Consider the following 23,648-nt stretch of genomic DNA (forward strand, 5'->3'; position numbering starts at 1 on the left):
GGGTTTTTTTGAAACATTATTAATTATTCACACAAATAGACCTAAAACTTATTAAAAATAGTTCTTAATAGTTCTTAGTCTGAAGATGTGGCTCATCTTAGTCTCGTCATTATTCAGCTTTCCTTTAGCTTTTTTCTTTTCTGACATAATGTTGTCATTCAGTAGCTATGAGCATGTTTTCCTCCTGAAGTTTGAGATCATACAGTCAGTATGTAGAAATTTCTAGCCAACTGAATGAGCGGCATACTGATGGAATTTAAAATATCTTCTAATAAAATTTGTTAATTGTGTATTTTCTTGAATATTCGAGTATGAATTTTAAGAAAAACTGATATGTTACCAAAAGCACAGTACTACAAATATAACTATTGCTGAATTCTTACCTAAAATTGCACTGAGACTTTTGGAATTAATAGAAAACAGTTTTGTATTTTTTATTGATTTCTGAATTCATCTTTTATACTATCAGTCTTTCTTTGTACAATTAGAAGATGAGCTGTAGGTGTATTTCATGTGGTATGCCCATAATTTAACTGTACTTAAATTCAATTTCCTAGGAGGGGCTGAGGAGGAGAGGGGTAAACAGTAACTGCTGCCTCAATTTGACTACAGCAAAAAAGTACTGAGTAAAACTGAGGTTTTTAATGTGGGATTTTTTTTTCAGTTAAAAAAACCCTTGTTGATGAAAACTTAAAATGCTTTAATTCTTTAACAGCTAGGCATTTACAGTATGGTACAGTTCCCTTCCGCAGAAAGCAGTCAGTAAATTAAAGAAATCATGTGTTATGTGTTGAAGAGTGTAAAAACTATTCGACTTTTTGTTGTCTAATTTTTCTAACGTGTCTTAATGAAGGAGTGGTTATCATAATGGCTGCGAGTCTTTCCAAGTGAATGAAGACTCTTTTGTACTTACTCATCTGATAAGTGGAACAAAGGAATGGCAGGAGCTTCTGCTGCTTAAGGTATCTTAGTAGAACTCCTGTCCCTGTGGTGCTGTTAAAACAGACTTACTATAGTACCTGTCTAGAGCAACGAGGGGTATCCACTGTTAGATTTTATTATTTCATTTGAGGCCATTTTTAAAAGAGACAAAGATCTGTTCAGCTGTTGATTATCCTACTGGTCAAACTGCTGTATTAATATTTCAGAGAAGGCAGATGCTCAGTATTGTAAATCATATTTTATTTTTCTTAACTTTTGTACTTATGTTCTTTTAGCTGAAATCTAGTTAACACTTCCACTCTAAAATCTGTAAAAACTTACAGGGTGACTATTGACCAGTAAATGTATAAAATACATATTTGTATACTAGAGAAAAAGGTGTTATACTTCAAAAGGCTGTGGCCACTGTGAAGTGAATGCTAAGTATTGCATTCTGTCTGTGAGTCTTTTTGTGATTCACTACCAACAGGCATGTGGTTAATGTGCTCTGCGTTGCTATCTAAAAGTATACTTTTTGGTTTTGAGGTTGTGAGAGCCTGTCTTTGGCACAACAGAATCATAGTACTTGTACAACGGTAGTCAAAAAGTTGCTGTTGGGTTAGTGGTTGAAGAAGATTGCAGTGCAGGCATAATGTGATTTTGGAAGGTACAGAAACGTTACCAGATCACTTGTGTACGTATTGGCTAGTAAGAACAGGTCTGTAGGTAATCCTGAGAAGCTGCAGGCAGGGAAGTACAAAGCATTTGTGCACGGTGGTCAGCTGCTGATGCAGAGCTGTGGAGTCTGCTCCATTTCGGTAGTCAAGCTCAGTAGAATATTTATTTTAGCTTTTAAAGCATGTCAGGATTTGCCAGACAATTGTGTTTTGGTTTGGGAATGTAGCAATGTGACTTTGAAATACTCTGAATTTCTGATTTTGAGAGGGGCAGAGTGCCTTAAGGCTAGAGACTGGACGTTTCTTTGTTATGAGGTACTTTATACACAGCTTTAAATGCTGCTATTTATGGTTTTTTCCTTGTTCTCTGTGTTGGAAATATTTGATGGTTTGAAGGCCAAGAATGAGGTTCAGTACTTCAGTGTTGAGTGCTTTTTCTTCTAGGTAAAGACAAAAACATTCATGGTAACAAAATTGCGATTTGTCATATAATTTCAGTTCAGACCAGTGTTAGCTGGTGTATATGAGACCCAAGTGTGCCGTGATAGCTATGCATTTTTTTTGTACACCTCTATTCAGGATATAGAATGTGTGAAGCAGATATTGGTACTAAAAGACAGGCTATCTTTTGTATTCAAGATAATTACAGGTGATTTTTTTTTTTTGATCTATCACTGGGAGAAGGCAATGGGATACCACCTCTAATTAATCTCCTGGGCCATAGCCACCTTGCCTTTCACCTCAGCCTCCGGATGAAAATGCAGCACAGCTTGATTTCATCAGAGTGTGTCAACATCTGTGTTTTGCTATAACTCTTCCTAGGACAAAATTTTCAGCTTTATGTTTTCTTGATTTCTTTCTCAGTTGGTAGACTGTAACTTGTTTTACTAGGTTGATATTCTGCCATATCAGGAGGGAGTATCTCAATAACAAGTCTCCTTTATTGTAGTGCTAGAAACAAATTGTAGCTCAGTTTATACAATTAAAAATAACTTAGCTCATTCTATATTTGCAAAATATTTTGGGATTGGTATCTTGCCCACACTGTTATTATAGGATAAGAATTATGGAGGTTATTGGGGGTTTGAAGTGAGTTTGAAAAGAAGATTTTTTGTGAGTACTCTAATGTGATATGTATGCAGACATATCTGTTTGCAGCATGTAGACTGTTCCCAGTACTTAGTTAAAGTAGCAGTAATTGACTGGAGCTTCAGATTTTAGAATATTATTTAATTTCTAAAACAAATGTATTATGTTTGTAATGATCAGTAACAATGGAAGTGGAAGATAAAATGTCTTACCTGGGAGCTACAGAGTTAGCAAGTAAGTCAGTTCAGAATAGTCTCAGTTGACATATGAATTACATTTCATGAGTTCTTACAGGTGTATCTGAGATGTCTCATTTTTATATATCTTACTAACTGTCATGCAGTATAAATGCAAAGTGAATTTTATTAGTAACTTCAGAACTTTGCTTTGAGGTACACCTAGGTAGGTAACTGAGACTTTACTCTTAAATTGAAAGCTGTTTTTAATTTATTTTTTTTTTTAGTGAAACTGTCCTACTTTATTACTTCTGTTCTAATTTGACTGAGGTCATTATGTAGAGGAATAAACAGTAAGCAGTTAGTTGAAGTTTTTTTCATCTCTGATTAATAAAAATTAATGCAGGTGATCTTAAAAAAGAATACTCTATCCTTAATTTAAGAATTTATCTGTAAGAGTGCTTAAACTGAATCAAATATTGAATTTCTTGACTGAAGAGGTATCTGTTCATAAGTGCTGTTAATCTGTGTACCGATGGCTGCTATGGTTTTGTTGTGAGTTTGGGATGAAGCTGACTCCATTTTGAGTTTGTTGCTGCTGATACAATTCCTGTAATAGGAAGGTTGAGTTGCTCAATTATCAATGTGAATATGCTAATATTTATGTTTATGTGAATGAAAGATGATGATAATAGCAAATTTATTTTTCAAGTGTAGTCCCACAAAAACTATAAAAAATGTTTCTGGCAGTTTTTCTTGTTTTATACTAATCCTTTTCTAACATTTGGCTTAAGGAAATGTATAGAATTTTCTCAATTTATATTTAAAGTAATTTTTTCCCCTAGAATAAATGCAAGAGATCTGGTAAGAATGAGAACTGCATAATAGATTCACATGATAATATTTCTGAGAAACAGTGATTACTGGTCATAAGAAGCCTTGTTCTATGCAAAAATTTATATTGGTGATTGTGACATCACACAGAGATTTCAGAGATTAATTGTGGGGTTTTTGTAACATACAATAGATAGCTGTAATTGTGAAAGGAGGTTTGATGATACAGTTCACAGAACAGTTCATGTTAGATAAATGGATATTTGATTTAATAAAGATGACAATAAAAATGCATCTGTAATTCTGTTTTAGTAATGTAAATACCTAGTTACAGAAGATTTTTTCCTTGAAAATAGATTTAACTGTTATACTGCTATTTCTTATTTATGCAAACATATTCTTATTTTTGCAAATAAGAAATGTGGTCTAAGTTTTTTGGTGCTGAATTCGTGTTGCTGATACAGTGTCTCATTCCATGTTTAGGGTTTTATGGTTCATAGATGATCATGGTTTCAGGAGCATTACAGTACTATGTTTTCAGATATTGTATGGCCCTTCTGTGTATGCTGCTTTGGTTCAAGTCAAAACACACATATGGCACTGCCCTGGATTTTATAATCTCTTCCTTTGAGAGGATTCACACCAGATTTTGTAGACTAAGTAGAGAATACTTGTGTTTGTGGCAGTTTGTTGAATTGTGTCCTTGACAGAGTACCAGTATGGATGTGCCATGAAAGATAACTGTTACTGCAAATCTACCTAAGGTCTTTTGTTTTTGTCCAGTGAACTGTCACATGGGAAGATTAAAAATACAGATACAAGGCAGTAGTGTATAGGAAGCTGAATACAGAACACCTTGTTCTGCAAGAGCACTCTTGTGTATTTTAGTAGCATTTATGAATCTGATTTAGCAAACAGTCTAAGCAATAAGATATAATGCAGATCACATCAGTGTGTTTTTTGACTGGCTTAGAGAAAACTCTAATTACTCTAGTAATGTTTTCTTTATTCTGGTGGTTTTATCCTTTCATCATTATAGGGAAAGTCAGATCTGTCAGCTTTAAAAACTTTCTAGACGTCATGTGCATAAACATGGTGGACTAAAGCATTTAAGCAAACATTAGGCAGTATAATCCATAAATCCACCTAACTGGGCACACATAATTGCAGTAAGCCAAAAATGAATAAACAAACAGGTACACTGCTGTCACCATCTCTGCATTCCCACTTATCTGCCAGGATTTCTCCTGTGTGTACTGTGATACAACCATCTGACTTAGTGAGAGCTCCAGTGTGAATCCATGCATATAATATTAGAAAAGTTTAGTTTCTTAGTTTTAGAAAAAAGGAAATACAAAATTTTTCCTCTATTTCCCTCCCCACCCCCCCCCCCCCCCCCCCCGCACTCCCCAGCACCCCAGTGGATAGTAATGCACTTTTGGGGCATTTGGTCTCTTATTTTGGAGACCAGTGTTGTATAGCGGCAATGTTTTAGGTGGCTAATGAAAGTTAACTGTTCTAGAAAAAGAAACTGGAAACCAAGCGATATTCAAATAGTTAATTTCAAAGTCACAACTTTCTTGATTTTTGCCATGAGGTTAAAATGGGATTCAAAGTCATATTGATTTAAAATGGATTTACAGTTTTATCACAAAACAGTCACATAAAGTATTGTAAATGGCTTTAATTGAGATCATTCAAATGAAAGTGTTTTACTTGTGATCAAGTGTAAATATCTAGGGATAAGCAAATGTGACACATATCTGAAAATAAGAATGCTGTATTCAGATTTTTAAATCTAGAAAGGAGGTAGATGTTTAAGTGGTAAGGTAATTTAGTGAGAGTATGTGAATCTGTTTTTTTGGCCACAAGCAAGTTTCTTTTTTGGTGGAAGAGTTGGAAGTTACTTGTAAGTTTTAGTGATGTTTGTGTGATAATGATTGAGTTCCATACATAATGGGAAGCGGTACTTCTTTTTATAAAGGATATTTGAGAATGAGGCAGAAGATATGTCAAGGTAATAGAAAGGATTGAATGATAATCAATTATTGAGCAAGAAACATAAGAACAATGACTTTTATTTCATAACAAGACGACTGGGATGTGTCTTAAAAGTTTTGAGTAGTTCCTTCTTGTGGAAGGAAAGTGGTTGAAGGCAGACTAATTCAGAATGGAAATTATATACATCTTCTTAATTGATAATACGTATTGGAATATCCTGTCAACAAAATAGGAAATTCTTAATTTTCTAAAAATCAGAATTTCTGTGTTTTTCTAACTTAACCAATATCTCTTAAAGATTTATGTAGAAGAGATTATTTATTTCTCTATAGTGGGGGAAAAGCCTCAGATTCTATTTATTAGTATCATGTTACTTTCTGACTTATCTTCTGGAGGTCTAGAGACATGTAGAGATAATACAAGTAGCAGGATGATATTAGCTTATTGTTTTTAAGCAAAAGCAGTAAGACTGTTTTGATTAATAACCAAAACCCCCAACTTCTAGTACTTTGAACTATTAATATGAAATTATTTTATCAATATGGGTAATTTTAGACAGAACGCTCCATATGTGCCTTGCGGATGTTATAACATGTTGAACACTATTTTGGAGTGTTCAGGAGTTTTTACCTAGTCAGAAGGTCAAGTCTTTTAGGTATCTATCTGGTAATTAGGGATGATTTTTTTAAAAAATGAAGAACATTATCTTGTACCATGTTCTGATACAGTATGAGGTATGCAATATGGTCTGTGCTTCTTCATTAGTAGCGATAAACTACTCCTTGAAGTCTTTCTGAAATGGGTATAATTATGCATGTTAAGTATATTAGTATAGAGATGGGTATGATTACACATATTTAAAATAAATTGAAGGTTTGGTCTTCAAAACACTGAACAGTTAAACTGGATTTTTAGGGGTTCTCCTTTCATTATTCTTACTTGTAGGAAAGAGATTAATAAAAATGCTCTTAAAAACATGTCATTCATTTGATTTTAGTTTTGCTAAAACAGTAATGTATTTTTTTTATTTTTTTCCCCCCCCAAAGCTGTAGTGGAAACAATTATAAATCTGTACCCTCAGTGTAAGTGGCACTGTAGTAAGGCATGAAAAACCCAAGACCTCAAAAAACACCCAGAGTTAGGGATGTTTTAATTTTTAAACTCACATTTGCCCTACAGAGAATGAAGGTGAAATCCAGTGTTTCATTAAGATATTCTAAAAATAGGTTTAGTACTTTTGTATAGTACAGTAATTGTAACAATGGATACTGTAGAAAAGCTCACATGAAAGGAGGAATGCATTTTCAGAGTACTGAATATTTCAAATAAGTGAGACACAGAGGATATGTACTGAAGAGCAAAAAAAGAATCTGGAATAGCTAGGTTCCTTATATAAACAAAATTTATTTTGCTGAATGAGTAAGATGTCCTGTGCATATGAAAATTGCAAGATGAATAGAAGCAATGATACCAAGTTATTTTTAATTAAATAGTCACACAATGCATACGTACAAAAAGGTGTAAGTAAAATTGGATCATAAGGCTTTCACTGTTGATATTTTTAAACTTCTGGATTGCCTGCCTCTGATTAATGAACTCTCTGGTTCATTAATCTCTTTTGGGTTTTTAAATTATTTCTGCAGACAATAAGGTGGGTTTATTACTAAATGTAGGTTTGTCATAGCCTTATTTTAAAAGGTTTAATTTAAGTGTGTGGTGGGTTTTGGTTTTTGGTGGGGTTTTTTTCCATTTTTTTGGTAAAAGAACGTATTTAAGCCTCTCTTCGTAGCTTTTTAAAATCTGTTTCAATTTACTGTTCCAAAACCTGACAGAGAGGTTCTAATTTTTATTTTTTATAAAATCTTTATATCTTTCACAAGTCAAATACGTAACAGTCACAAAATATTTAATGAAAATGATACTATCTTTATTATTCCTGTTGTGTGTTTTACCTGTAGTTTGTATGAGGTTTTATTTTTGCTTTTATGTGAAAAATGTATTTATAACTTCACAACAACTTGAAATTGAGTAGGAATTTTATTGGTGTGTTCATTAATCGTATTTAACACCTTGTAATTACTTTGTATTTTCATTTTACAGATGGAATACCTCAGGTTTATTATTTTGGCCCATGTGGCAAATATAATGCTATGGTGCTAGAACTACTTGGACCTAGTCTGGAAGATTTGTTTGACTTGTGTGGTAGGACATTTTCTCTTAAAACCGTTCTTATGATAGCCATACAGTTGGTAAGTAGAATAGATGTTAATTTGAGTGTTCACTAGAATAATTAAATTAGTCTACAATGGATTAAATGCTTATTTAACTTAAGAGATTTGCAGTTCTCGTGTTTTAAATTGATGTCAGTGGTCTTTAAAGAGCATGTGATACAATTTTAGTAGGAAAACTGTCTTATGTTACTTCCATTTACTTTGTTCCCGTTTTTCAAGAGTCATTGCACGAATATAATTACATTACATCCTCGGAATTCTCACAGGTCACAACCTGAAATAATGAATATTAGTTTGACATACTCTTTTAAAAAGAAAACTTTAATTAAATATAAATAATTCTAGCACGCAAAAGCAGTTGGATTATGAGACTGCTAAGTAGCATAAATATTTTTCCCGAGCATTCTTGTAAGCAAGAAAGCAACAAACAAATGAAAGATTCCTCAAACCCTCCCAGAAATTATAGCACAAAATTATTCAATGAAGAATTATTGTCTTTTTTGAAGATTTCCTTATTTGGTTTTGACCTAAGGGTGGGTGGAAGTGCAAAGAAAGACAATTAAATCTATGCATGTTTACCTTGATGATACGAGTTTTAAATAAGTCCTTATGAAATATTAATGATACTGAACTTCCACTTCCCTGAATATTACTCATGAAGGGTAAAAATAGCTGTTTAAAACACAACTGTAATTGTATAACAGACCTCCAGCTACAGACATATAGACATATTGAGCTTATTTACAGCCAAAATGACCAAGGTCTTTTTTTGAAATGCTGAAGTTATCACAGATCCAAAGATCCGTTTTATTTAACACTTCCTGTTCCTTTCTGAATACAGAAATTTTGATAGAAAGCGATCCAACTGGAATGTAATTATATGCATAGTGATGAACTTTCAGTGCTTCTCTTGTTTGTACCTCTAATGTGTAACAGATCTACATGAAACTTTGCTTCTCACTGCTTGATGACGGTTTCTGGTTTTGCTTCTAATGTGCACAAAACATAGTTGTACCACCTGTTTTTAAAGAAGAAAACTTCTGTTAAATACATGATTCATGACTACTGTCCAGTCTGAAGGTTTCCAACACAAAAACTGATGTATCTGCTTAGGGAAAGTGTACAATTTTTATTGATCTTAGCTGGGAACTATCTTGTTAAGAACAGTATCCCTTTGGTTTTAAGATGGGGGTGATTTCTTCTAAATATAAACTCCATGTAAGATATGTAGCTTCTAACATGTTTTAATGCGATAACCTGAAGCTTAAACTAAACTTTCTGGTTTTGTTGTTTGTTTTTTTTTTTTTTTTTTCCTTTTTCTTTTATTAAAGATTTCTCGTATGGAGTATGTCCATTCAAAGAACTTGATATACAGAGATGTAAAACCTGAGAACTTCCTAATAGGACGACCTGGAAACAAAACCCAGCAAATTATTCACATTATAGATTTTGGTTTAGCAAAGGAGTATGTAGATCCAGAAACAAAGAAGCACATACCATATCGAGAACACAAGAGCCTTACAGGAACAGCTAGATACATGAGTATAAATACACACTTAGGAAAAGGTATGTGTGCTTTTTAAGTGCAGAAACAAGAATTGATCAACAGCTGTGATTTGTCATAAACCATCTTGTTTTGTAGTTGTAATTTTTCTCAGTCTGTAGTCATTAAGAACTACAAGTTTTGTGTACTGTGCAAATACAGTTTGTCCTTATGGAAATACTGTTTATGGGAATAATATTTTCTGAATCTCTAATCATCATGGTGTTGTTTTGGGAATTGTTATCTTTGTTAGATATATATAAAAGAAAGATGGGGTATATCTTTTTGTATTATAACATCTTCACATTTAGAAGTATACCATGGCAGAGGGAAGTGTCCAGGAAGCAGATACACTTATTAAAGATAGTAAAGTGAATAGATTGCAACAACATAGGTTTTCAATGCTATCTTGCTAGTTTTCTGTTCTCTTTGAAATGCATCATAAAATAATAAAGTAGCTTATATATGATACTGATTTCTTGATTATTTTTTTTAGTGCTTACACTGTTAATAAGGATTTAAAGGTTATGCTAACGAGCTAATGAAAGGACAGAATATATATAAAGATGAAAGTTGTTATTATTGAATGAATAAATTTACCTGGAAAAAGGTATGAGCACTCAGATCTTTGTTTATTCCAGTTGTAAAGAGGTTTTCTAGTGAAAACAGGTTTGACCCCTTTGAATTTGTGTAAACTGGTTGTTTATCACTGCATGGTAATCGCTGATTAGGTTGCTCTTTGAATTGGTCATAAAAATGTTGCACAATACATACAGCTCAACTGTAAGTGCGACTGTTATGGCAAATGAGAAACCATTCACACTTTTCAGACAGCAAGAAGGTACTTTATCAATAAAGCATAACCATAGAATCATTTAGGTTGGAAAATACCCTTAAGATCATTTAGTCCACTATTAACCCAGGACTGCCACGTCCATCACAAAACCCCATCCCTAAGCACCGCATCTACAGATCTTTTAAAATATTTCACAGAGTGGTGATTCAGCCACTTCCCTGTGTTCCAGTGCTTGAGAACCCTGTTGGTGAAGAAAATTTTCCCAGTCTAAACTTTGCTGTGGCACAACATGAGGCTGTTTTCTCTTGTCCTGTCACTTGTTACTTTGGAGAAGAGGCTAAACTTTCAGATAGTTGTAGAGGTCTCCCCTGAGACTTTTTTTTCCTTCGGGATGTAAACAACCTCAGCTTCCTCAGCCACTCCTCAAAAGACTTGTGCTCCAGACCCTTCACCAGCTTCATTGCTCTGTTTTGGACATGCTCCAGAACCTCAAATACAGGATTTGAGCTTTCTAGACTTAGCTTTTGGAGCTCAATCTCCTCCTCAGATAAAGGAAGCATTCACTGTATTTTTCAGGCATGAAAGCTGATGTCAGCTTAGGGTGACTTAAATTTTTGACACTAGGCTCTCATCTCCATTAGACAGAATAGACTTTTGAATAATATAAAATTTTCAACAGTGGCACAATGACTTTTAAAATCAAATAAGCTTTTTATTCCTTCTGAAATAAGAAGATTCCCCTATCTCATTTAAGAAAATAAACACGAACACGAAACTGGTAATTACTTGAAAAACACAACTGAATTTTGTTTACATGTCTGATATTAACACAGGAACATAGTAAATGACTACAAGGGTGACTTTTCCACTCCTTAAGTAGAGTCTTGATCTCTGATTAGATGTGTTTATTGTTGTTTAATCACAGAATGGTCTGGGTTGGAAAGGATCATCTAGTTCCAACTCCCCTTCTGTGGGCAGAAAAACCTTGCACTAGACCATGTTGCTCAAAGCCCCATCCAACCTTGATCACTTCCAGGGATGGGGCATCCACAACTTCTCTGGGTAAACTGTTCCAGTGTCTTGGTGCCCACACAGTAAAGAATTTATTCCTAAAATCAAATCTAAACCTACCCTCTTTCAGTATGAAGCCACTACCTCTTGTCCTTGTAAAAAGTCCCTCTCCACCTTTCATGGAGGCCCCCTTTGGGTACTGGAAGGTGCTGTAATGTGCTTTCTGGGGCTTTCTCTTCTCCAGGCTGAGCAGCCCCAACTCTCCGCCTGTCTTCATAGGAGAGACACTCCCTGATTGTCTTCATAGCCCTTCTCTGGACTCACTCCATGTACTTCTTATGTTGGGAACCCCAGAGCTGAATGCAGCATTCCAGGTGGGCTCTCACCAGAGCAGAGTAGAGGGGCAGAATCCCCTCTCTCTCCCTGCTGGCCACCCTGCTTTTGATGCGGTCCCAGGATATGATTGGCTTTCTGGGCTGCAAGCACACATTGCCAGCTCATGTCCAACCTCTCATCTACTAGCACCACCAAGTCCTTCTCAGGGCTGATCTCCATTCTCTGCCCAACCTGTACTTGTGTTTGGGATTGCCTGGATCTAGGTGCAGGTCTTGCACTTCTTGTTGAACTTCATGAAGTTTGCACAGGTCCACCTCTCAATCGTGTCCAGATCCCTTGGAATGACATCCATTCCCTTCAGCGTGGTCACTGCACCACACAGCTTTTTCTCATTGGCAGACTTGCTGGTGGTGCCCTCAATCCCACTGTCCATGTCACTAGCAAAGGTGTTACCCAGCACCTGTCCCAATACCAACCCCTGAGGAACAGTGCTCCTCACTGGTCTTCACTTGAATATTGAGTTGTTGCCAACAGCTTAAGAGTGCAACCACCTAGCCAGTTCCTTGTCCACTTGTTCCATCTGTCAAATCAGTGTATCTCCAGTTCAGAGACAAGGATGTCCTACATTAGTGTCAAAGGCTTTGTACAAGTCCAGGTGGGTGATGTCAGTAACTCTTCCATCCTGCACCAACACTCTACCTTATGTGGAAAATCACCAAATTTGTTAGGCATGATTTACCTGTAGTGAAACTGTGTTGTCTGTCATCAGTCTCCTCCTTGTCTTCCATGTCCCTTAGCACAGTTTCCAAGAGGATCTGCTCTGTGATCTTGCCAGGCACTGAGGTGAGACTGGCTGGCCTGTAGTTTCCCATGTCTTCCTTTTCTTGCCTTTGTTGTAATGGGGGTTATGTTTCTACTTTTTCCATCTGTGGGAGCTTCACTGAACTGGAACAATTTCTGAAATGTAATGGATAATGGTTTAGCCTGAGATTCCCTCAGGACTCGTAGGTGCATCTCAACAGGTCCCAGGGACTTGTGCACCTTCAGTTCCTGAGATGGGCTCCAGCCTCTTCTGCAGTGGGCACCTTAATTAAAGGTATAAATGAAAATAGGGGTTTTTTTTTACTTAAAGTCCTCATTATTCTTAAGACAACAGTATGACATACAATGTGTACTTGTCATGCAACTTCATTTTTCTGTAACAGAATCATCAACTTTGGGATTCATTATTTTTTTCAGAAAGGAATGCTGTTCTGTCCCTTATATTATTGTATGAAATCCTATCATTTTTAGTAAGACTACAAACTCTAGGTTTCAAATTTTTTTTTGCTAAATTTTATGGACTGATAGTTCAAGTTAAGTAGGTTGTCACTTTCCATTTCTGTATCTAACCATGTAATCTTCTTGGTAGCTAATACTGTCTTTTCTGATCCAAGTAACTTTCTTTGGGGAGGAATGTAGAATTTATAATGAATGCTTACTAAAGACTGAATGTCTGTTGTGTAAACTGTATTATGATTACGTTATTGTGTATCCTAAAAAAAGATGATTTCTGGGAATAGCCTGCTGAATGAGGCTCTAGTGTTTATTTAAATCGGTCTATTTGAATTGAGATAATTGTCTGTAGTTTATGAACTAAATAACAGGTACCGGTTTCTTATTAATTTAGCTTGCTTCAGGTGACCACTTTGAGAGAGGAAACCATCTGCCCTAAAGCTTTGTTGTGTGTTTGTCATCTTATGATCTTATTACCTTTTAGGCAACATATCCTCTTAATCTCATTAAATTGTGATACACTAGCATCTGTATACATTAGCAGCTCTTCCTCTAGCTGATGCTTGAAATCCTTTTGTCTTCTAGTTAGTCCACTGCTAGTTTTTTTCCAGTTTTCAGAGGTCCTTCTTTGAATAATAGCAGTATAATCTTTGGGTTTCCTGTTTCTTCAGCTCATCTTGAAGATTTCCATCCATAGGAAAGTGTATTTGATTACTGTTTCTTAATCAGCTCAAATTGGTCAGTGAAGAACTTAAATGGATTCTATATAATAATCACTGTCCCTTGAACTAAAACAAACAAAAAAATCCTTTCTTGTAGCAGAGTTTTGAGAGCACTGTGAATTCAAATGGTGTATTCTAGAAGTAGTTCCCAAAGAACTGTCCTAAAGAAATATCACCAGCAGTCCAAAGCTCATTTAAAAAAAAGACCCTGAAAACCAAAAAGCCAAAATCCTCTTAATTTGAAATAATTTCAAGATAATGATTGAAAGTTTCACCTTTCATAGATAGGATTCTCTGTGAAGGAGCCATTACCTCCAGAAAATACTTTTTTTTTTTTTTTTTTTAGAGCAGAGTAGGTTAATTTTTCATCAGCATAAATTGTAGAAATCAATGTGAAAGAGAGGGATTAGCAAAAACCGAACAAAACTTTCCAGTACATTTTTGTGGGCTGCGCCTTAGTGTTGCCCATAGGTGGACCGTCTGTTGCACACTTGTAACATTCTGTGAAGTACTCATTTTCTACATGCCCACCCTATCTCATAAAGAGCACAGAATTTCTGCCAGCGACTGGAGCCAACATTTCTTTCACGTGCTGGAACCTGTCAGGCACAGAACTCTACAGCATAAAAAGAACTCTGTAGCTTATTCCTGCTTTCTTCTTACCCTGTGTGATTGTATCAGGATAGCATGTGGTCAGTAAATGAGATGTTGTGGGGTTGGCAGGGAAATTCAAATAGAATCAAATTGTCTAGAGGGCACTGAGAAAAGTGGCAACAGTGGGCAGTGAGAGTGGAGGAGTGAGCACAAGAAGAGTGTTGGCAAGGAAATTGGAAACATGGAAATGAGTGAAGGAGAAATGATCATGAAAGAGCCTCATGTGGCTGGCAGATGTGTGATGAAGTAATGGGCTAAATATAGAATTATCATGCTAGTATGTGTTTACTCAGTGTTCAGATGAGAAGGTAGGGATAGGAATAGAATATTAAGTACGTTGTTCTATCTATATGAAGATTAATAATTGTTCTTCAGATGCAGTATATTTATGGCAATATTATGTGTTGATCAAATCAGAGCCAGGTTGACTTTGTTAACTTTGCTGTATTTCAAAAAATCAGTCTTTTTTTTAGTTTAATTTCCTGCTCCATTTTTCTTGTTGTCAAAGCATAGCGATTTTGTCTTGTGAAATACGGGCTGAAAACAATTTTATAATTTTGGTTTTCTGCCTTGTGTCAGGGAGGAACTCAAATTTAGATTTGAATACTGCCCATTTCCTCAATACGTAATACGTGTAACATTTGTTTCAACAGCAGTACGGAATGAACTCTGGTGGAAATGTAAAAATCTCTTTTCTACAAGTAATTTAAAGACTCGGTATTCTCTATTATGTTTACTTTTCCTACAAATAGTGGATTTAATTTAAAAACTATATGAAATGTGCTTTGAAAACTTTGAATGCACTGTGCTTTACTTGTTACTTTGTTTTAACCTTCTGTGAACTTTTTGAAGGACTGCCACTGCTTCAGTGCAGATGAAAAATTATAATCTTGCCAGACATTGTGTACTGTAAAAGCTTAAATATCAGCTAGACTTGAGAGCAGGCTGTATGTTCATGCCTCTTTATGTTGGTCTCTATTCAAATAATAGTACTTCTGAGCCTTCTTCAGTCCGCCACTGACTGAAATTCCATAATGGGTCCCGGAGGAAAAGACTGTCTTCTCCATGGCTTTATAGAGAAAAAATGAATTCAAATTAAGTTTTCTTAAACTGTTTCAAGTTCACAAGTAATGAATTAAAAATATTGTAATTAAAATACAATTTTAAGGGTCAAACTAAATTTTAAATAAACAATATTTTAAAATAAAAACAGTTTTTTACAGCAAGATAATTTACTTTAAGTACTGTTGAGATGAATATACCTGCAGTCTGCATCTGCTTTTTTTTTTTGATTTTTAGCTGTGTTTGTAATGCAGGGCACAGTACACCAGAACCCCCCAATATGCTTAGTTTGATTTCAAGTACTCTACATCTACCAATGATTTTTACATAATTTTGAAGCTAACCTTTCAAATATAATGTAAAATTACTCAGATTGAATTTTCTAATAATATTTACCTTTCATTTCAGAGCAGAGCAGAAGAGATGATTTGGAAGCTTTGGGTCATATGTTTATGTATTTTCTCAGAGGAAGTCTTCCATGGCAAGGTTTAAAGGTAGTGGGATTTGATATCTTCCTCTGTCCTATTTTCAGATCATCAGCTTTTATTGACATGTTTGGTTTTTTCTTTTTGAATGTTTGTCTGCAGGCTGTATAACTTCAGATGCTTGTTTTGTTCTTGTATCATAGGCTGATACATTAAAAGAACGTTACCAGAAAATTGGAGACACAAAACGAGCAACCCCTATAGAAGTATTGTGTGAAAACTTCCCAGGTAATGTCTACTATTTATAAAAATGTTCTTATTGATTTATAAAACAATACTGGGATAGGTAATTGCTTAATATCTGGCTTTAAAAATAAATAAAATAATGCTTCCAAATACATGTATTATGTACTATGGTGATAAATCACAGAATTGGTCAGGTTGGAAGGGACCACAGTGGGACACCTGGTCCAACCTCCCTGTTCAAGCAGGGTCATCCTAGAGCATGTGGCATGGGATTGTGTCCAGATGGTTCTTGAATATCTCCAGTGAGGGAGACTCCGCAATCTGTTCCAGTGCTTGGTCACCTCTCAGTAAAGAAGTTCTTCCTCCTGATGGAGAGGAACTTCCTCTCCATCAGTTTCACCCCTTTGCCTCTTTTGCTATTGCTTGGCACCACTGAGAAGAGCCTGGTTCCATCCTCTTGGCACCCTCCCCCTTCAGATATTTACACACATTAATTAGGTCCCCTCTCAGTCCTCTCTTGTCAAGGCTGAACAGGCCCAGCCTTTCCTTCTAGGAGGGCCACTCCTCCCAGCCTTATGTCATCAGTGAACTTGCTGAGGAGGCATCTACCCCTTCATCCAGGCCATTGATGGATAAGTTAAACAATACTGGGCCCAGAAAGAAGAATTATCCTTTTGGAGCAGCAGCAAGCTAATGCTGTTTTTCTTAAAATGTAGATTCTTCTAAAGGAAACAAAAAAATATTATATGTATGCTTACAGTGATCAACTAGTCTGCACTTTTATGTTCACACATAAAATTTTGCAAGCCCTTTAAGCTCAAATATTTTTAATATGTTTTTAATAATAATATGTTTTTAATACAGTGTCATACCCCTGTTAAAACCAAGCTGAATTGGAAGCAGCTTGAACTAATATTTAAATTAACTTGCAAGTTTTGGGTGTCACTTCTAGCTCTCCGTAAGTGCAAGGAGAATCAATGAGGTATTGGAAAACTGGGGAGAAGCAAATATGACATTTTTTAAAAGTTGGACTAAAGTGTTCAGAACAGGGGATATACGTAACATGGACATGATTTTGCCAAAATATAAATAAACACCTTGAAAGGTAATAACGATATCACTGATAGGAAAAATAGATTTGCTGAGAATAGCTCATGGCAAACTGATTTTGTTTCCTCTTACGAAAGGAAATCCTGTCCACAGCAGGCCTTGTGGACAGGAGGCAGATACTTTGTCATATACTACTTTCTTTACTTTTCCTTAGTCTTGTCTCTGTGAAATTAATTGAGGGGGGGAAAGAAGTAGAGGCATTTCTTTCCCCACTTTTTTGGCGTACTGTGCATTAGAATTGGAAGGTTGAATGGAAGAACTAAACAGGTAATGCAAAGGGAAAATGAGTGAGGGATCACTTGGTAGGATATGTTTAGAATATGGCAGTTTATCTCAAAGAGCATTATTACTATTAAGTAACTTTTCTTTCTGGTAATTCACAGATTCATAGTGAACAACTGTTCAGGTTTTAGGGTGAGAAATGCTTTAAAATGAAATAATTTTTTTTTAGTTCCATTAAAAGAGGTAATGAGAATTACGTATATTTCTTATATTTATGTAGAGGAAATGGCTACATACCTACGTTATGTAAGAAGGTTAGATTTTTTTGAAAAGCCAGACTATGACTACTTAAGAAAGCTCTTCACAGACTTACTTGATCGGAAAGGCTATATGTTTGATTATGAATATGACTGGATTGGAAAACAGCTGGTGAGTACAGTTAAGCTGTTAGTAATATAATGGCCATTTTATGTGATTGGTTTTGAGTCAGTGGTTCAGAATTGAGTTTCAGGAGATGTGCACCTCAAGGCTGTCATTAGAATTGTTAACAGCTGCTATTACAAACCCATTTTCAGATGCATTTTCTAACATTATCTTTTGGCTTGAGTGTTTCATATTCTTTCTCTTTCCAGACATACTCTCAATATCTAAGTACATCTCTACTCAATCCAAAATGGGGTTGCATAAAGAATTACTTTAACCCTTTAGTCAGGTTTCATCAGAATGTTCTAACTGCTAACTGAAGAAAGTATCAGCCTAAGGTCTTTCAGAATATTAATTTATGATAATACTTAGAATTGCTACTTCAATTATGTAATTCTTAGTTTGCTTTTTTCCTTTTTGATGTTAGTGTAAATATCTAGTGAAACTTCTGATTTAATTTGATGATTTTGTGTTATTGGAAACTGTCAGATTAAAAGACTGTTTTCTTTTACAAACCAGTAACTTTTGATGAGACTTAGAAATTTGGGTTTTTTACCAGTAGCTTCGTATTATTTATATTTGTAGCCTACTCCAGTGGGTTCAGTACATTCAGACCCTGCAATGTCTTCAAACAGAGAAGCATATCAACACAGAGACAGAATGCAACAATCCAAAAATCAGGTAAACTGCTCTTGTAAGATTATCAACATTAGTATGTTTTTGTCTAATGATTTGTGCTATGTTATTGATTTTATTAGAGCTCCAAAATAAAATTGACACCAGGTTTTCTCTGTTTTGACTTGGATTTAAGTAGATCCTTGTTAAATTTTACAGATCTAGAAATACATTAAAATGTCCTAAAAATTTGCTTGTTTGAAGCTATGATACAATGTAGCTTACATTACTGGTGCATTTTCTCTCTGATACTTCTTTAATCACTGTCACTTTCCATATGCCGTGTCATCTATTTGGGTTCATTTTGGTAACGTGTATGTACAACATTTTCGCTTTTATTTTAAACCAGGCTAATGACCAAAGTGGAAAAAATTTTAGAAACTGAGAGTTGTGTCCATTTACCTTAGCAAAGTTAGAGGGTTGCATTGGTGTACCTTTTCTTACTACGAATTTTGAGTTTTAGCTGCTTCACCTCTCTATGAAAATGTATGTGTAGTCATGTGTAAGTATGTTGATAATGCAGAAGTGCAATCTATATAGGAATTAAGTGTATAGTGCTTCTGTGCCTTTAAAAAAACCCCAGTAATAATTAATGCACAAATTTTTTATTTTCGTAATTTTTTTTCTTTTGCATAAATTCCTAATGCATTCAAAAATGGTAGTCAACAGACCATAGGGCAGCTTGGGACTCACAACAAGCCAATCCACATCATTTGAGGGCTCACCTGGCAGCTGACAGACATGGTGGCTCGGTACAGGTATTTTCTGCTTCTTTGCATGACTTAAATGAGTTGTTTTCTGGTACATAATACTGGTATCCTATAGTGTATGACATGATTCATGTTTTCATATTAAAACTGCTTTCCAGTAATGCTCAGAATGTTACTCCTTGGTTCACAGTTGTCAAACTGAAATTAAAACAGGTGTAGAAACTATGGAACTTTTTGTTTGTGGAGTTTTTCCTGCACGTTTCTTAGTGAAAGTCTAAAACAATTGAACTGTCTTTTTAATGGAATATGCACTTAAAATAGTGCAAGCAACTGAAGTTTACACTTTTGATGTGTTAGTTATATTAGCAACTAAAAACCACTATTGACTGAATTCAGTATTATTCAAGCCATGTTTTTTTTCATTAAGAAAACTTCCAGTTAAAATATTAATTAGTGATGCTTGTTTAAACTTTACTATTTTTGTTCAAACAATAGTTGACAAGAAGAATGTTTCCTGGAGTAGTACTTCACACATATCAGCGAAAAAATTAGTAGAAACCAACAGTTTTTCCTTTATTATTAATTTCATTTTCAAAGCACTTTTTTCCTGTTTTATTTTTAATTTTTAAATTTTTTTTTTTAATTTTTGGTGTCTTGCTCTTTGAATGTACTTAGGTATGAGACAGATGGAATAATGCATAAGGAAATCTAAATTTAATATAGGATTCAAAATGCCAGCTGCAAAGTCTCCATGAGATTTTGAACTTTGAATCCAAAATGAAAACAATTTAGCTTATCTGGGTGGAAAATAAATTGTCTGCTGCATTTTTGATTCTAACAATCTAAGTTATATATATTTCTTCTGAAGTCTTGTTTTGGAAAAAATTTGTCAAGGCCTGAAGAAAGAATGAAAAGTCCAGGGTACAAAAAACAGTGCTGCAGTCTTGCCAGTGTGATAATTCCATGTCTTCTTTAAATGCTTTGGAACTCAATTAAAACTTAACATCTGCTAAATTTTACTGCTTTAGAAACAACTGTCATGTATCATATAAGAAAATCTAGTAATGATAATTATCAGTATGTATCAAGAAAAGTTTCAAAGTTTTCTGCTTCTCATTAACAAATGTTTTAAAAGCTTTATGGTATATTTAACTTGATTTGCAGTAGTTCTCTCAATAACATCAGTTTTAAAGGAAATAATTCATCTTTTGAGAACAGTATAGTCATGTGGAATCAAAGTTGGATTTGGAGTTGTCTTCTAAAATTATTACTTTTTTAATTTTTTTTTATTATTATTAGAAAGAAAACGTATTTAATGTGTTAAGTTACAGTCAGTAGAACTTTGAAATTGTATATCATATCACTTGTTTGATAATTGTAGCACTTAAGAAACCTTTTATTCTTTGTCAGATAAAATGCAACAATTGCAAGAGATATGCTAAATACCCTTTGGAGATGGGGAGGACATTTTCTAGGAAATAACCGTAATATGCCTTACTGTTAGTATAATGGGGGGGGTTTCTCAAAGGATTTTTAGATACTTGCTTTCATGTTTTCCAGTCCAAGTGACGAGTGTGTACATGCTTGAGTTGGATCCTTTTTTTTAAAGTCTGCTGTCCAAGGAGATAGATGGGAATAATTAAACAGGTGCTCCTGGGAAAGAAGTGTGAGGGAGAATGCCATGTGAAAGCTCTACCAATGCTAGAGTTGGGCAACCTATTTAACTTGTGAAAAAATCATTCATTATTTCATTTGCTTTGGGTAAGAAAAGAGAAGAAAATAAGAGTTCTTGCAAATGCCTTTGCATACTGTCACCTGTTCTTTGCAATAGTCAGGATTGCTAAGTTGTATTGTGTATGCTTTCCGTCCAGAAAGGGACATATACCTGTCTTTTTATTTCTTGATGTACCCTACCCTTACTTGAGTAAACTAAAGACAAAGCCTTCAGTTTTTGATCAACCACTGTTATGAAACCTTGAGTACGATCCCTGAGGATCTCTTTAGAAAAATTCATTTTGAATTTAGATCATGGAGCAGAAATCTTGAATTATTAGGACTGCAGACAAAGTTGACTACAATATTAATTGGATAGCATTACTTTATATGGATTAGTGCAGGCTGTAGTTGTGGTTAGTTGTGTGGTTATGCACAGGAAGTTCCACATGAACAAGAGGAAGACTTTCTTTACTATGAGGGTGGCCAGGCACTGGAAGAGGCTGCCCAGACAGGTTGTGAAGTCTCCTTCCCTGGAGACGTTCAAAAGCTGTCTGGATACAGTCACGAGTAACGTGCTCAGGAGACCCTCCTTGAGCATGGGGGTTGGACCAGATGACATCACTAGTGGTCCCTTCCAACCGTAACCATTCTGTGCTTCCTTTGGACCCAAAAACCCCTTTGGACAAGTTGAGCAAATTTTTTTTACCCTTACATCGTCAGCAATGCTTCTGTCTTATTTAGCAAGTACTTCTGATGCATTTTCCACTGTGCTTATCACTATTACAACTGGATATTTCACAAGAAGCAATGAAATTTATCTGCACAGTAAGATACCTGGTGAAGTGGTTGGGATCATACTGTATCTCCTTCCAAGTACATTTGGACAATGATGACAATAAATATTAAGATACTTGTTAAAAAAAACTGAAAAAACCAAAACCAAACAAAAAAAACCAACCCACAAACCAAAACTACTAACCTAGAGTGTTTGGTTCAAAATGCCTGACCCACCATCTTATTGTTAAAGTACAATTCCTATTTATTTCTGTAACTGAATGTGAAGTGCTTCTGTCATGCGCAGTGATATGAAACTAAGCTTAAGCCACCTTGTTGAAACTACACTGACTTACCTATCATCATAGAAATAAAGCCCAACCTCCCACAATTCCTTCAGTTATGTTGACTAAAATGTAGCTAATTAGATCCTGCAATCTCAGACATCTTTTGTTTTGTTACAGGGCAGCACTTTTTCTTGGCAGTGGTTGCTATTTTAGTCAAACATGAAAAAGAAGAGAACTCAGCCTAATGTAGGCAAATGGCATGGAAAATACCTTAAGTGTAGCAAACTTCTGAAGCTCTGTACTTAGTTAAAAAAGGAACCACAAAACAAACCTCAATAGGCTAGGCTCTTAGTTCTGGCTATAAATAGATAAGATACAACTGCTGCATTAAGAGGGAGAGCTTGGAAGGGTGAGGGGAATAATATTATGATGGTGACTTTTCTTCCTGCTCCTTTTGTCTACATTAATCTCTGACCATCAGGCAGCAGCTGGTAATAATCTTGAACTGTGGACTACTGTTGGTCTCTGCAACTGATTAATTTTTTGGCAGTAAGTGTTTTTGTGTTCTAAAAATCGGATACCATTTATACTCTTCAGTCTAGCAAATGTCTTAGTTTTCCCTTCTTCTAGTGAGTACTCTTTTGAGATACAAATGAATCAGGCCATACAAAGATGGAAACTAAGGAGCATAAATACACTAAAGAAGCAGAGATAGGGTTAGATTGATTGGTATCAGGAAAGTGTTTAGTGCCTTCCCTTAAGACTCTGAAGAGCCGTGAGGGAGATGAGCAAACCTGATCCACTGAGTTGCTTTGCTTAGTCCACTCACTGAGTTTGTCATGTAAATGTCAGTTCCACTAATAGATACGAAATGAAAATGACAAGAGCATGGGGATGCCGGAATAAAACCTGGCAAAGAAACTATTATTGAAATAAAAAGAATTATGGAATTAAAAAAATCTATTGGTTTTTTGTAAGATTTAGGAGTTAACAAATGTGAGTCTGGCACTGGCATAATTTCAGGTCTTTCTGGTGATTTCAGGTAGTAAGCTCAACAAATGGAGAACTCAACACAGATGACCCAACTGCAGGCCGTTCAAATGCACCCATCACAGCTCCTGCAGAAGTAGAAGTAATGGATGAAACAAAGTATGTCCTTGTTTTTGTATTATTTGGATCTTGTGGGCTCAGCTGCTTCAATATTTTTCTCATACAGTTATTAAAGAAATATAATCTAAACTAATAGCCACTGGTGAGGGATAAAACTCCAGTGCTCTGTCTAGTTTTGTCTTTAAATTTTTAAGTAAAAGACTTTCTATAGCTTGTACTTTTAGGCTAAGCCTTTAATAACACATCTTGCTATGCTAGAGAAGTGCATGCATTTTTGATATTTCAACTAATTTTGAAATATTTAGGACAATCTTCTGACTACCAACAGCTATGTGTGCAAGATGTGAAATTCTTTCTCTGTGTGGTATTCTGATTCTCTTTTTTTCCTTACTCTCCTTCTGTATAGCTGCCAGAAAGTGTTGAACATGTGGTGAGTTATACAGCATAAGCAGGCAGAAATAGCCCCAGAAGCTTTGTTCTTATTATTGGGTTTAAAACTAATATCAGAGAACTTTAAAATAAAATGTCCATTTGAAAATCACAAAACATGTTTTAATTCCATGAAAAAATTAATTGTTTTTACAAGCAGCTGCCTTCAGGAGCTATTCTGCCAGCTTCAAAT

The 23,648-nt window shown here is 35.2% G+C and overlaps 1 protein-coding gene across 10 annotated transcripts in view; it reads left to right on the forward strand.

Moving 5' to 3' along the window:
- Positions 1–23,648, forward strand: part of CSNK1G3 (casein kinase 1 gamma 3) — a 67,077-nt gene that overhangs the window by 35,670 nt on the left and 7,759 nt on the right. For 8 of the 10 annotated variants that reach the window (XM_027710256.2, XM_039383086.1, XM_039383084.1 and 5 more), the window contains 9 exons: positions 7,799–7,947; positions 9,261–9,495; positions 15,737–15,822; positions 15,957–16,041; positions 17,612–17,760; positions 18,340–18,435; positions 19,092–19,187; positions 22,959–23,065; positions 23,433–23,456. In XM_027710256.2, the coding sequence (XP_027566057.1) occupies positions 7,799–7,947; positions 9,261–9,495; positions 15,737–15,822; positions 15,957–16,041; positions 17,612–17,760; positions 18,340–18,435; positions 19,092–19,187; positions 22,959–23,065; positions 23,433–23,456 (1,027 nt within the window). The remainder of the gene's footprint in view (positions 1–7,798; positions 7,948–9,260; positions 9,496–15,736; positions 15,823–15,956; positions 16,042–17,611; positions 17,761–18,339; positions 18,436–19,091; positions 19,188–22,958; positions 23,066–23,432; positions 23,457–23,648) is intronic. The other 2 variants (XM_039383087.1, XM_039383088.1) reach the window with 2 other exon arrangements.

Source organism: Pipra filicauda, unplaced genomic scaffold (assembly GCF_003945595.2).
Source record: "Pipra filicauda isolate LSUMZ 115617 unplaced genomic scaffold, ASM394559v2 scaffold29_size4552773_pilon, whole genome shotgun sequence".
Taxonomy (NCBI): domain Eukaryota; kingdom Metazoa; phylum Chordata; class Aves; order Passeriformes; family Pipridae; genus Pipra; species Pipra filicauda.